Source organism: Alnus glutinosa, chromosome 2 (genome assembly GCF_958979055.1).
Source record: "Alnus glutinosa chromosome 2, dhAlnGlut1.1, whole genome shotgun sequence".
Taxonomy (NCBI): domain Eukaryota; kingdom Viridiplantae; phylum Streptophyta; class Magnoliopsida; order Fagales; family Betulaceae; genus Alnus; species Alnus glutinosa.
Genome location: NC_084887.1, coordinates 35,399,112 through 35,413,624, shown reverse-complemented (window position 1 = coordinate 35,413,624; position 14,513 = coordinate 35,399,112). Strand labels below are relative to the sequence as shown.

Below are 14,513 nucleotides of genomic sequence, written 5' to 3'. Positions count from 1 at the left end.
CCTGTGTCTTCGTTTTTTTGAAAAAACAAAAAGGCAGAGACTAGAAAAGTGTGAAGCTTTAAGAAACGCTACAGAACCAATTAAAGGTAAAAGTGGAAAATATTCTCCTGTTCATGCCTTTAACCAAAAGGAAAACAGATTGACAGTGATGAAGCAGATTTTTGCCGGTTGATGAGAGCAATGGAATGAATGAAACGTGACGATCCAAAGCACGCTTTGTTGGATACCTAACTCATCAGAAAACGACCCTACATGTTGGATTGTACTTCTTCAGCAGCAATCGAGCAGAGAACTTTTCTCTTGCTCCTCTTTGTGTTGCTTTGGCTTCTTAATATTTCAAATTTCTCTTTGGGTAAGCGTTTGCCTTAGCCATGCCAGTTGCCAAACTTGGCTATATACATGTTAATTGTTAGTCACCAACAGAAGTCTGAAGTCAGAGATTGAATTGATTGGACTAAAAATACGATATTAAACAATCTTGTGGGAACAAATGACTCATATTCTCCGCTCTGTTCACTTTGCTATGCTACGCTCTGCTCCAACAACTGGCCCATTGCCACCGTACTATCTCATCTTTGTTATCCATTACTTGTTTTTGAATCAAAATCCTTGGAGTTGAGATAACTTTGTTTTCCTTCCTGGTGAGTGGCGAGACGCCAGTTGCTTCCCTTCTGTGTTGTTTTGTTCTGTTCTTACAAGTTCTTTGCTGTTGCTGCGTCATGGAGTGTGGGCTTGAGAGGTTCAGAGCTTGTTCAAGTTTCGTTGTTTCTGAAATCTCTTTGTCAATAATTTTTTAAGGTCGCCACTCTCATTGGAAAAATTGCATACTATGAAATCTGAAGTAGATTGCATTAGGTAGTGGGTGGACCAGAATTCTGGATGGAAGACATAGGCTATTGGGTCTGCGATGTAATGTGGTTTATCTTTGGGCTCTACTTCTCATGGCATCAGACAGACATACATGAAGAGGGAATTGGGCAGATTTAGCAACAATTAAGTAACAAATAAATCAAGTCCAGAGGTGACTAAAGAGATCGAGAATTAGAAGTCTGAAATTCAAAAGAAAGACTAGTTCTGATAAAAACAAAATAAAGAATGATCATATTATTGATCAATTGGATTTTAAGATCCATGAGAATTTTACCAATCACTAAATTGAACCATGTTCACTCTATCTGATGGATGCATTCTAGAATGCATCAATATCAAAATCGAAGGCACTGCTACTGGGGTTACAATGAAAAGAATGCAAGTATTACCTCTCACCATATATTCTAGGTCAAATTGGTTCCATTACAGTAGAATATGAGTAGGGATCAAACAAAGAGCCAATTCAACCCAGTCAGTCATGTCTGAACCTTTCCTTAACCTGCACTGTGACAGTAGTATTCTTTCATAAATGAACCTTCAAGGTCGATCAGATGACAAGTTGCCACACTCAAGAATTTGCCAATCACTAAAACTGGACCTAAGAAATGAATTTTACAGCAATAAGAATTTAATGATGCTGATTTATATAAGCCCTTTCATTTTCCCACTTCTGATTCAATAACATCCTTCTGATTGCTTTTACTTTCTGTGTTGCATTGCATTTCAAGTAACTTTTGTTGTTCCCCGTCAGTCTCTTCTACATTTACTTCTTTTGCCTCTTTAGGCTTTTTGATTGTAGACTGCTGATACATAACCCCACCAAGCATACAAATCAAAAGCCCCACTGTTCCCACAAATGTAGAATGCTTGTCCCAAACAACAAAATTAATCACAACCGTTAATAGCTTGTTCACTATACCAAGAACAGTAAACCCTGTTGCAGAAATTGCCCTCCGACAAGAAAAACCAAAGAAAGAGATTGATAAACCAAACAAACATGATAAGCCCACTGGCAAAACCACCTGGAAAGAGTACCAATCTGACTCATCCGTGATTTCATGCTTTATCTTCTTCAATTCACCCATAATAAGCAGCTCCAAAGGAAACAGTAGGAGAGCCTCAAGATTGTTGTACAATACGAGACCCCAAGTATTCAAACCGATGGTCATGACCACATGCTTTATGTAAACAAAATCTATGGACATGCTTACCAGGTAAGCTAGAGCCCAGCTATAAGCCATGACTGTGAACTGGTAATCTGTTAGAACATAAAGCACGCTTCCTCCAAAGATAGTGACAAGTGAGGTCCATGTTCTAATTGACGGCCATGGCTGGTGCAAGAAGAGGGTCTCTCCTATTGCAACGAATATGGGAACTGCTGAACGGAAGACAATGAATGTGTCAACATTGGCATGGAGAAGGAGCTCACTGTTGGTGAAAAGAGAAATATAGAATATAATTGCTGCAGGCAGGAAGCGCCACATGGTTAAAAGGTCAAGTGTGTCACGCTCAATGAAATTAAGCCATCCACAAATGAGGACCCCAGCTGCACTTGTGAAGTACTGTAAAGCAGTTAATGCCCCAGGATAAGGAAATTTCATGACCGCCCATTTGTTGATGATGGAAAGCAAAGATGCAGATATGCAGTAACCAGCAGCTATACCATAGACTGAGGCTTGCTGGAGTAGGCCATTGTACCAGTTTGTTTGGATTTCACCAGAGGGAGTAGGAGCTTTTGGACCTTTCTGGCTGGCACCAAGTCTTGGATTCTCCGCATCATTATTGTTACTAGACATCTAAAAGTGAATCAGAAATTCATGTTAGTCAACTTATAAGGGCTAAATTTCTTATCATGGGTTCTAAAGGATGAATTGTTTACATCTCCAAAGGAAATCATTCTAAAACATTAGACTCCATAAGCAGAAGAACTCATGTCAAAGTTGAAAACACAAATGAGGAAACTTCTCTTCTTACAAGTAACAAATAGTACAGGCCATAAATTAATTAGGCAACAGAAAGATGGAATAGGTGCTCGACCAACCTTGTTCTAATGAATTCAATCTAAACCATATTAATAAGACCATTGACATTCACATAAGTCTATTCAAAGGTGCCTGCGAAATAGGAAACCACACCTCTTTTAGTATAAGTACTCTGTAAGTAATTCTGAGGATAGGAAGCAACAAAAAAAAGGAAAAGGCCATACAACTTAGCATGAAAAGTTTTAAGGTCTAATAAGAAGCGACATTTGTTGATTACATAATATCAAATTGTGTTACGATGCGAGAAACGTATCAAAAAGACATAAACAGCTCAACAAAAAGTAATTCGGAGAGCCACCATTACAAATAATAGAACTGAGGTAACAAAACTATATTTGTTAACATCGTCATTTGGAATTTTTGGACATATCAAACCTACATCTTATCATATAATAGAACCAACCAATAACTGAAGACAAAGCAAAACTTCTTTAGAGTTCAATGCTTGATGCCTATTGCAAAATTCAAAATTTCTGACATAGTGTGAAACATCAATCCCCTAAAACCAACCAGAATAATTCAAGCCTTTTTCATACATGATTATTAGATGCTGAGCAAGATTCCAGCATCACATGCAAAAGAACAACTGACATGTGCTACAAGACATGCATATTAAACTCCCTACCTTGAGGAACAACAGCACCAGACCATTACTTCATAATAACTACTTTTGACTCACTAAATCATTCTGTAATAGATAATTTTCTGATATTAAACACATAGCATTGCTTCCTCAAACAAATGATTGTTCTGCACTCGCTAACCAGTTATTATGCATGTGAACATTGAAAGGCATTGAGCAAGCCATGAAATTAGGTCTCCATTGGAGAGGCATGGGCAAACCAGTTTCTAGTGTGACCAAGTCCTTGCCTATGAGCACCATCGATCCAAACCCAAAAGGCAATGCAAACAAATCTTTAAAAGAATCTTGCTCATGTAGGTAACGACGAATAAATGCATATTTGCTTGATTCCTAAATCCAGTATCAAATCTTATCCATAGACACATTTCATACAAAGACGCATCTCAAATAACGAGTATATAAGATCTGGAGTTATTTATTGAATTTGAGGGTAGGGAGCAGAATTCGGATTCGAGGCTGAAACAAATGCAGTCTCCATGAACCACAATCTTTATTCCAGAATTTATGCGCTTGCTTAATTCGACCCAAGTTGGAGTCATACACTTGCAATTTCAACAAAACTTTGAGAAGAAATTAACGCAAAAATAAGGTGAATTAAATATACCAAAATGTGGAATAAAACAAAATAAAAGATTCAAAGAAAACAAACTACAACTACAATCAACTGTTGAGGCTTCCACCTAAATGAATTCCATAGACATCCACCTCTGTTTGGCGGTAGAGAAACTTAAAGAAAGTGAAAGAAAATAATATATATATATATATATATTTACCACATTTTGCTTTCATGCTTACCTGTGGCTAGAAATTTGTCTTCGAACTAGCAGACTCCGGCAGCCTGATAATGATTGGTACGGGATTGAGGCCTAAACCGAACACCGAAGCGGTGAGAAAGGGGCTACTTTAAGCGGAGCTGCCAGTGCCTCTGCCTCAACCAGTCAAGGAAGCTGATTCCTTTTCTTTTTCTTTTATATTTTTGCTTTCTTTTCGCTTATAAAATAGCTTGGTCTATGCTTGCGGTGTTTCGGCAAATGTCAAAATATTTTTAGTGAATTATTAATTTTCTACTTCGATTCAAAAAAAGTATACATTTCTAAGAAAAAAGAAAAGAAAAAAACTAATGCTTCGTTTGTTTCGGAGTAAAATAATTTCTGAAAAATGATTTCGGCATTTTCCAGTGTTTGGTAGGGGCGAAAATAATAGTCAACCGAAAAATTATTTCTGTTTGACCAAAAATGCTTAGTAAATTTCGAAAAATGATTTACGCTTTTTGAAAGCGTAAATCGTTTTCCGAAGACGCCAGACGCGGTTAATCTATTTTAAACAATACAGTCGACCTTCACGTTCAAGCAGCCGACCACCATCGAAATATTGCATGTATCTGAATCCACAACATCCGGTTAATGTCGCTGGTATCTGGCAACGGAATCCGGCCACCTTCGCCGGAATCCGGTCAGCCCAGATTCCAACGACCAATCTGGCCGGAAAAGGTCGGATTCCGGCCATCTAGCTGGATCCCGGCCGGCCTTGGCCAGAGAGGCCGGTTCCAGGCTGACTGGCTGGACGGATCTGGCCAGATGGCCGAAATCCGTCGAAACTGCCGGAATTCGGCCACTTTCGCAGGAATTCGGCTATCTCAGATTCCGACGAAACTGTCCGGATTCCGGCTTTTATCTCGAATTCTGGCTATATTAGTCAATATCAGGTAAAAATGGTCAGAATCTTGTCGGCCAGTGACCGAATCTCGTCATCTATGATTTTTATATTATTTTATATTTATATTTATATGTTTTGAATAAAAATTAATTTTTATAGGTTAATATGATTGAATGAAAATATGAAAAATATTTGTGATTTTCTGTATGCACCAAACACTGAAAAATGTTTTAGGCGAAAAATATTTTCAAGAAAAATGACTTCTCTGAAACCATTTTCCATTTTACGACGGAAATCATTTTACGTCGAAACAAACGGAGAAATAATATGATTTTAATTTTTTTTTTCAAAAATAAATTATATTTTATTTAATTTTTTTAAAAACAAATAATATTTTATTCAACTTTTTCTAAACAAATCATATTTAATTTAATTTTTTTAAAAAATTAAATTTTAAAAATACATGAACAAAATAAAAATTTATTTTAATTTCAAAAATTAAACACCTAAACGTAAGTATTACATTCGCATTTCATCTTTACCACCCCCCTCGACTGACATAGCATTGCCGCCATTGCGTCAACCATGCAAGCTATTGTTACCAATCCTTTTTTTTTTTTTTTTTTTTTGAAGATGCTATTGTTACCAATCAGTCCAATCCATTGAACCCACACAAAACCCACAAAACCATGACAGTACACGGTCATATCAACTCAAATCAATGAAATAGAAGTGGAATAAGACTATAATATTTAGCATTTCTTTTTAAATTTTGACCATTTAATAAATAAACGGTTTGGTCTTGATTTTAGCCAATTTTTTAAGGAAATTGATTAGTATACTACACCCACATAACAATAGTACAATAACCTCATACATGGAGTGGACCCTACACACTTTATTTTTTAAAAAAATGATCCCTACACTCATTTTTCACAACAGCCCCACAACAAGCTGACGTAGTTGATAATATTTTATTATTTTTTTACAAAAAGAAAAGAAAAGAAAACAAAAATAATAATAAAATATTACCAGCCACGTCAGCTTGTTGTGGGACTGTTATGAGAAATGAGTGTAGGGATCATTTCTCCATTTTTTAATGGGGAGTGATTCTTGCACTTACAGTGCACAACATGTACACAACACCAAGATACAATGGAGTGGGACCCAATGTATAGGACTCACTTTAGGAGCGATCCTTACACTCACACTACATAACAATGACACAACACCAAGGCACAATGGAGTGGGGCCCATGTGTGGGCCTCATTCCATTGTGCCTTGGTGTTGGGCCCATGTGTTGTGCCTTGGTGTTGTTTTAATCATTTCTCCTCACTTTATTGTGTCTTACTGTTGTGTACTCGTTGTGCAGCTTGAGTATTTCTATCATTTTCCTTTTTTAACAGTAGAAGTGCCCGTTGTTCCCTATTTTTACGTAAATCCAATAAAAATGTGCCACTTGTATTCAAAATCCACTATGCCACGTAGGTCATTATACTAAAAAATTAACAAAAAAAAAGGAAAATTTCCCGTTTATTTCTTTTGCCCATTCCTGAAATCGTAACACCTTCCAGATGGCAACCATTACCTGCCCTACATGAGTGAGAAGAAAATAGATTTGAGTCAAAGTATGGAGATCCAAAAGCAGAAGAATGTCTATTTGTGAACAAAAGTAGTTGTCTAAACTTCAATGCCTCAACTTGTACATAAAGAAATTCGGCATTTAATGACAAACCATCAGAAAATTACTAAAGATGCAAATCGCATTAGAGCTTGCCCGTTTGAAGTAACATCTATATTCCATTGGAGGAGATTTGACAGGAGTGTTCAATTTTATAGAACAAAATTGAAAATGCAGCAAGGACTAGAAGTTAATAGACATGTAATGGCAGATTACTAGTTCTCTCTCTCTCTCTCTCATGCAGCCAGCCGACATCTATAGATTTCTTCACAAAAGCATTTTCTTGAGAATCACCTAGCAAAGGTTAGTGTTGCCAATCATATCCAACTTTCTCCTCATTGGATGTAAGAAACAGCCACCATTACTACCACCATCTTTTCCCAGACAAAGAAATAAGCTGCACAATATCATAAAAGAAAAAATACAAGATTAGACAAGCTTAATCATCTATAAACATAAAACTCGACAAGCGAGTACTTACGCACTGAGAGCACCGAAAAGCCAAAGAAACCAGTGATAGTATATTTGGGTAACAAAAACTCATTTTATCAATCAATGCATCCACCTATATAAACAATTCGTATTATCAATGGCAGTATGACGTTCTTAGGAATCTGATTATAATTCTACCACAACGAAAGAAACTATTTTGTGCACTACCAAAAAACATTTGAACTTATGGTCCCAACCACCTTGTGAAACTTTTACAACTCTTCAGATCTTTATTTCTTTCCACCAACATTCAATAAAAATGTTAAAACACAAAATAATTTGCCTAATGAACCACATCTCCTGCCCCAGTATTAATTAGGCCAAACACGCATAGTAACTTCACCACTTGCATGTGTGCATAATTCATATATCATAGCCTATAAAATATTCAGAATTACTGAGCAGGCATAAATCATTATTCACTTCTATAAGAGATCATAGTAGGGTATCTTAGGTTTGGACACAATCAAGAGAGCAATAGGGAGGGAAGGAAAACCCACCTGACGCGCAACCTGAGCCAGTCGGCGACTATCTCTAGATGATCCATTACCTAAGCTACAATCTTGTAGCTCCGATGCACCACTTTGTTTTTCTCCAGCCCTTCTCTTAATGGTGCTGTTTTCAAAAGAAGTATTTTCATCCGGCTTTCTAGAGGATTCCCTCTTGCGCTTCCTCTGAAAGGTGTACCTCAGAAGCCTATTGTTGTCCACTCGACTAGGAGAACCGTTAGATGCTTCAGATGCTTCAACATCTTTCAAAGAGGAGTTCATCAGTGGTACATTGATCATCCCAACGTCCAACTCAGAGCTCAGATTAATCAAATTCTCTGCAGCATCACCTTCATGTTTTACCAACACAGACTTGTCTACCAACTCCATGTCCTCCACTGCATTCTGGATAGGTCCAGGTTTATTAATCGCCCTAATGCTCACAGTAAGATCAGTAGAACCTGATATAGGATCTGCATAATGTTTAATTAATGTCAATCCTGGAGCCAAGCGGGTCAATGGCTTAATCCCAGATTTGGTTTCATTTACTTTCAAACTATCTTCACCAGATTTGACATTTCCATTGCCTGAACATGAAGAAGTTCTGCAATGGGAGAGAACAGGCAGAGGTCTGAATGACACAATAGCATCCCCACTATTCATCTTTTTTCCTTTCCCATTGAGAACAGTCTTGACTTCCTCTTTGTCTACCTTGATAGGTGGTTGAGTGCAGGCACCGTCAGCAGATTTAATGTTCCCGTTGATTGAGTATGTTTTATGACAGGAAAGAAAAGAAGATGGTTGACAAAGTTTCATAAGCTGACCAGGACGGGGACAGGACTTCCTTGAAGTAGCTTTGGCTTTCCCAAATCGAGTCTTCCTTCTTCGTGACATGCAGACCTTCTTCAGAGGCTTCTTTACTTCTTCTCCAGTTGAGTTCCTCATCATTTCCATGTTACTGGTCCAAGTTGAGGATACATGACATCTTCTTTCGTCCTTATCAATAGCTTTAGTGATCAACTCATTCTTTTCGAGGGAATGTTGATCATCTACATCTCCAGAAGGAGGCACTTTGCCATGCGGGAAGTTTCTTTCAAATGCACGAATTCTCTGTGAAAATCCATTTCTGTACAGCTCAGGCTGCTTGTGTTTCATGATTATGGAGGCAAAGTCAGAATTATGAGCATAATAGTTATCCAACAGAGAAACACCCAATTGTTTAGTTTCTTTAGTTGTATTACAGCACTTATTAACTGAAACTCTCTGATCCAATGGTGCATTCTTCATTTTGGAAACTGTCACAGCTTCAAGTCCAGAACTTGAAGGAGAGGGTATGATGGGCTCAGGAGCTGTGTTTTCATGAGAAGATCCATGTTCCTTCATGATTCTTCCATCTAAACGTTGCATTTGGTTGCTTTTCGCCTTCTCCAACGCATCCCATAACTGCTTCAACTCTGTTCTAAGATCAGCTATCACATCCTCTGCCTCATTGAGCTGTGCTTCAAGCTCTTCTATCCGTCTCCGCTGGCTCAACGATGTCATATCTGCTTCAGTTGTCTGTAAAGGAGAACATGCGGGTCAATTCTGTATTATTTGTTTACAGCATCTTAGAAAAAGTAATACCAGAACAAGCACTGTAAGTGAAAAGCCTCCTCTTAAATATTAATGCAATGAAATTTCTAGTGGATTTGGATGAGCAATGCATTTAATTTGATTGTATTACTAAGACTACGCAAAGGGGCAGACCTCCAAATTGAACCCAGACCTTGCAGATCCCATTCCCATCGTCAATGAATGACATCCTCAACAACATATTAATTGAACGAATTTGTAAACAACAACTGAAATGTAGAATGCTTCCAAGAATTAATGCTTTCTGTTTTATGGGAAGGTGGGATACTCTTATAAGAGTTAAGGTAGATTGAGAAAGAGGCATAAAAGCAATAAACATCAAATAATAAGAAACAAGGGTATTAGCCATCTTACATGGCTACCCTACCCTCATATTAGAAGGCAATTCCCTGTTGAAAATTTTTTGGCCATCAACAAAGGCCACTTATTCATTGACTGGCCATGTGCCCCCATTATTGCCGACCTCCAACAGCAGCTGCTTCTCGTTGAGAAGTGGACTGCATTGAAGACTTCTAGATGTGCCAATTTTCGTGCACATCAAGTTGCTAAATAAGCCGCTTCCCACTGTGTGTTTGGAAGCATTCTCACTCACATACCCATTTTTCCTTCCATTAGAATTAGAAGTGGCAAGGAAGCCACCCCCCACCCTTTGTAACCCTTTTCCCATCATTAAATAGGGAAAAAAAAAAAAAAAAAAAAAAAGAGTATAGATTTCTTTCTGGCCAACACTTCTTGTTTTCCTTGTTTTCTTTATGGAACAGGTCGTGTCCAGACCAAACTCAACATTTTTTTTATCAAAACAATTTTGAGGAGAACATAGTGGACTCCCATTACTCATGTGACTAGGTATACCTCAAAAGACCAAACAGTGACACATTATGATTGGATATTTGAGGACATTTCATACCAAACAGAGAAACATTTAACTTGAAAAAGTAGCTGGTTCTAATGTAGCTGAGATCAGACCATTAAGCACCCAATTATCCTACCAAAACATATTATCTAAAACAGGCATTTCATTTTTCTTCAGTCATTCTTATTCCCTGCTCAAAACCCAAAGTACAACTCCATCCTTTCTGTATTGCTTACACAAAGGTGGTATTGGCATCTTAGAAGTACAAATGAACAAAATAGAAACTAAAATTAACAGTTTACCAGAAGATGGCGACTATCGAAATTAAATAATAAGCTGGAAGTAAGAAATTTTCCAAATTGCGAACATATTGGGTTCTGTAATTCAAATATTTTTTAAGGCAATCGTTTCCCTTCTGTTTGGTTCAACGGAAAGAAAGAAAAACGAAAAGAACCCAATGGCAATGTCACACTTAACGATCGTCCAAGAACCAAACTTTAAAAATCAAAACGCGAATTGGTTAAAATCAAACGACATTAATTAGATTATAATTCCGGACCTTGGAATCCATCATTTGCTTAAGGCGGAGGAGCATTCGGAGCGCCTCGTCCTTGGTGGCGCGCAGATCCTGCTGAAAGCTACGCGCTTTCCTCTCCGACGACATTACACGCGCCGCCGCCTCCTTCGCCGTGTTCAGAATTATCTCCGCGTACGCCCTCTTCAACGCCAATATTTTCTGCGTCCCACAGACGTTTTAGTTCAAGTTTTTAAAACCAAACAAAAAAAAAATGCAGAAATCGAATCTAGCGGTGGTTGAAGTGGAAGCGTTCGGTGGTTAGGTTGTTAGTTACCTGGGCTTCGTCTTCCATGACTGTGAGTGGGCGTTATTTCGGGGTTCAGACCTTGAGACCAGTGAGCAGTGAAGAGGGAGGTTATTTCATTGGTACTATACTACCTGTGTCTGTTACGAACTTTTCGGTAATTTCGGAATTGCCCCTGATTTTGATTTCGAATTACGAGATTGTCTGAGAGGTTTGGTGGGGGTTTTGTTGTGAGAAGTGAGAAGGCTAGATCCTAGATGTTGACCAATGACAAGGACAAGGACGGAAGTTTGAAGGGGCAACGACGTTATTGTTTCTTTCTGCTTTGCTTAGCGAAATGGGTTTCTTTCGTCTTTTTGTAATGAAAGGCGCGCAGAGAAAAGGGAGGGCCCCACTGGGAGGAACCTTTTCGTAAGGCGATGCAGGTCTGCCTTTCGAACGGGCGGGTCACGGAAAGACTTTTTCATTTTTTAAAATTCGAATTTATACCGTTAGCATGGGTTTCGTGTGTGCCAAGTCTTTTGTTCACAGTTCTCCTTTTTGATGAATATACAAGAACACTTTTTTTCCTTTTTTTCTTTTCTTTTTTTTTTTTTTCTTTTTGTTGAAAGGCACCCTAGTATAAAGTTTGTTGTCCTAACTTTTCTTTATAATTTATTTTTGTTGATTTAATTAGTCAATTTTTAAAGCATATAGCATTTTTATTAGTTTTATCAAATTTTATTAGTCAAAATAATCAAAAATTACTTTTCTTTATTTCAGTCATCCACTTTTTTAAAGTACCCCAGAAACTTTATCATTTTAACTATCTACTATTATTAATCCATTTAAATAATTTTTTTAAAAAATGAGGTTGTGTGTGATGTATGATAGAGAACATGTATGATAGAGAATAACAATGTTCACTATTGTTGGTGAATACTATTCACTACTAAAAAATTTTCACCAGATGAGGCTGTTAGAGTATCCCTACTAACAGTGGCAGAGCTAGAACTTTGAGTCAGGGAGGTCAAGATTTTTTTTAAAATAAAAATTATAAATGAAAAAAAAACGATTAAAATACTAAAAAAAATATAACTAACGAAATAAATTAATAATTTAACAAAATTTAAATATTGTTTAAAGCATATAAATGTAATATATAATTTATTGTGCCACTCTTCAAGTTGGTCTTTATCATTAGAACGATAATCATATTTTTTTTTCTTAAGCAATGATCTACCGACAAATATGCTAAATTTACCTCGACGTGAGCTCATTTAAAATTTGATTAGAGATCTTAATGAAATCATTGTTATTCTCCACAATCTTAGCTAACTACAATTATAAGTTTTCATATAATTAAAAAATATAACAAAAACTATATATTTTTATAAACAAATAAAAGCTTAATCAATATTAAAGTTTGATTATATACCTGAAACTTTTTAAGAAAAGGGAAATTATCAAAAAGCAATTGATCTTACTTGTTGAAAGCTTGAAGAAAAAAAAATCGATAGACTAAAAGAACGACTTCATACTTCAGTCTTCTTAATTTTGTGGAAGTTTAAATCGCAATTTGTAATTTGTAATTTTGCTTTTCATTGTAAATGACCTTTCTATTGCTCGGCCTTTCCTTCTAGATTAAGAACTTAAATATTTGCTTTTGTTTTTTAAGTAGGCCTTATCTATTGAGACCTATATTTTAGGTTTTTTTTTTTTTTTTTAATTGGATTGTGCTGTGTTGTACTGTAATTATAAGAGCTAAAGTAGTTTGGAGTCTTTGGATTGATGATGGCTCAGGGAAAAAAAAAAAAAAGGGGGTAGTTTGGACTAATGTGTTGATAATCTGACGTGTTTTTCTTCAAGTATATGGGCTTTTGTTTATAAAGTAGGCCCATTGAGTCATTGACGCAAGTTTTTTTGTTCTGAGCCCACTGACGCGTTAAAATAAACAAGCGATAAGCCCTTGGTCCACCAGTAAAACAAACAAACGTTATTTAAACGGTGTGTTTAACGCGTCTTCTTCGTTTTTTCCCTCTTTTCATTTAACCTAAGCCTCAAAACCTATCTATAAAAAATAAAATAAAATAAGGGAAAAGTACACATAACCCCATCAAACTACCACCTCATTGTCAATGTACCCCCCAAACTACCAATTGTGTCAATGTCCCCCCTTAAACTACCAAAAAATGTCAATGTCCCCCTAATGACAAAAATGCCCTTCATAAAATTATTAAAATAAAATAAAAACTAAAAAAAATTATTAAAAAATATAAAATAACAAAATTTTATTCCAAAAAAATAATAAAAAATTAAAACTGTTTTTTATTTATTTTATTTAAAAAAATAATAATTTTCAGCTTTTTTTTTCGTTTTTTTTTTTTAAAAAAATTGTTGTTTTTCGTTTTTTTAATTTAATAAAAACTGGTTTTTTTTCATTTGTTTTATTTTTTTTAAAAAAAAAATTCAGTTTTTTTTTTCTTTAAAAAAATTGTTCTTTTTGTTTTTTAATTTAATAAAAACTGGTTGTTCTTTTTTTCGTTTGTTTTATTTATTTTTTTTTAAAAAAAATAAATTTCTGTTATTTTTTGTTTGCTTTTTTTAAAAGAATAAAAAACTTGTTCTTTTTTATTTTATTTTATTCGTTTTTTATTTAATTTTTTTAAATAACTTTTTTTTAAAGTTTTTTATTTTTTTTTTGTAAGTTTTTTAGTTTTAGTTTTAATTTTTTGAATTTATGAGGACATTTTTGTCTTATTCAAAAAAAATTAGGGTAATTTTTGTCTTTTTATTGGTCTTAGGGAGAACATTGACATTTTTTGGTAGTTTAGAGGGGGACATTAACACAATTGGTAGTTTAGGGTGTACATTGACAATTGAGTGGTAGTTTGAGGGGGTTATATGTACTTTTCCCATAAAATAAAATAAAATAAAATAAAATAAACCTCAAAACCTGAAAATATTGCAACTGTCAGCATGAAAAATTTCAGACGTCCCAGAGCTGCTTGACTCGTTTGCCGTGGCATGATGTTTGATGAGTGGGTGTTGATTGCCCTTGATCCGCAGTTGAGGGAGGGCAAGCAAGGCATGTAAGAAATTTTCTACTGCAGCTAGGTAAAAATGCCCCCCCCCCCCTCCGCCTGCCCCTGCCTATTGAGCTCTCCAAATTTTAGTTAAAAAATCTACTTTTGTTATTTTAACTACTACCTTTAACAAACTTCTTACATCAAACTCTCCAAATATTTCTATATTTCAGCTATATATTAATTTTTTATTGGTTTTAAGTAACCACTCCGAACAAATGAAGAGAATGGAAAAGTGAAAAGTGAAATGAAATGAGAGAGAAATAATTA

The 14,513-nt window shown here is 35.8% G+C and overlaps 2 protein-coding genes across 4 annotated transcripts; both read right to left on the bottom strand.

Moving 5' to 3' along the window:
• Positions 1–1,089: 1,089 nt before the first annotated feature.
• On the bottom strand, positions 1,090–4,508 carry LOC133859770 (GDP-mannose transporter GONST3-like). Of its 3 annotated transcripts, none has more exons than XM_062295299.1 (3): positions 4,351–4,508; positions 2,912–2,984; positions 1,090–2,666 (listed from the first exon to the last, which is right to left on the bottom strand). In XM_062295299.1, the coding sequence occupies exon 3, from the start codon at positions 2,664–2,666 to the stop codon at positions 1,527–1,529; it is 1,140 nt and encodes a 379-aa protein (XP_062151283.1). In that variant the 5' UTR covers positions 2,912–2,984; positions 4,351–4,508; the 3' UTR covers positions 1,090–1,526. The 3 variants fall into 3 exon arrangements, with proteins under 3 accessions (XP_062151283.1, XP_062151284.1, XP_062151282.1); XM_062295300.1 differs by lacking the exon at positions 4,351–4,508 and adding an exon at positions 3,677–3,694; XM_062295298.1 differs by lacking the exon at positions 2,912–2,984.
• Positions 4,509–6,956: 2,448 nt separating this feature from the next.
• Positions 6,957–11,471, bottom strand: LOC133859769 (uncharacterized). The gene is made up of 4 exons (XM_062295297.1): positions 11,209–11,471; positions 10,917–11,093; positions 7,885–9,429; positions 6,957–7,289 (listed from the first exon to the last, which is right to left on the bottom strand). Exons 1-4 carry the CDS (start codon positions 11,224–11,226, stop codon positions 7,257–7,259), a joined length of 1,773 nt encoding a protein of 590 aa, XP_062151281.1. The 5' UTR covers positions 11,227–11,471; the 3' UTR covers positions 6,957–7,256.
• Positions 11,472–14,513: the final 3,042 nt, after the last annotated feature.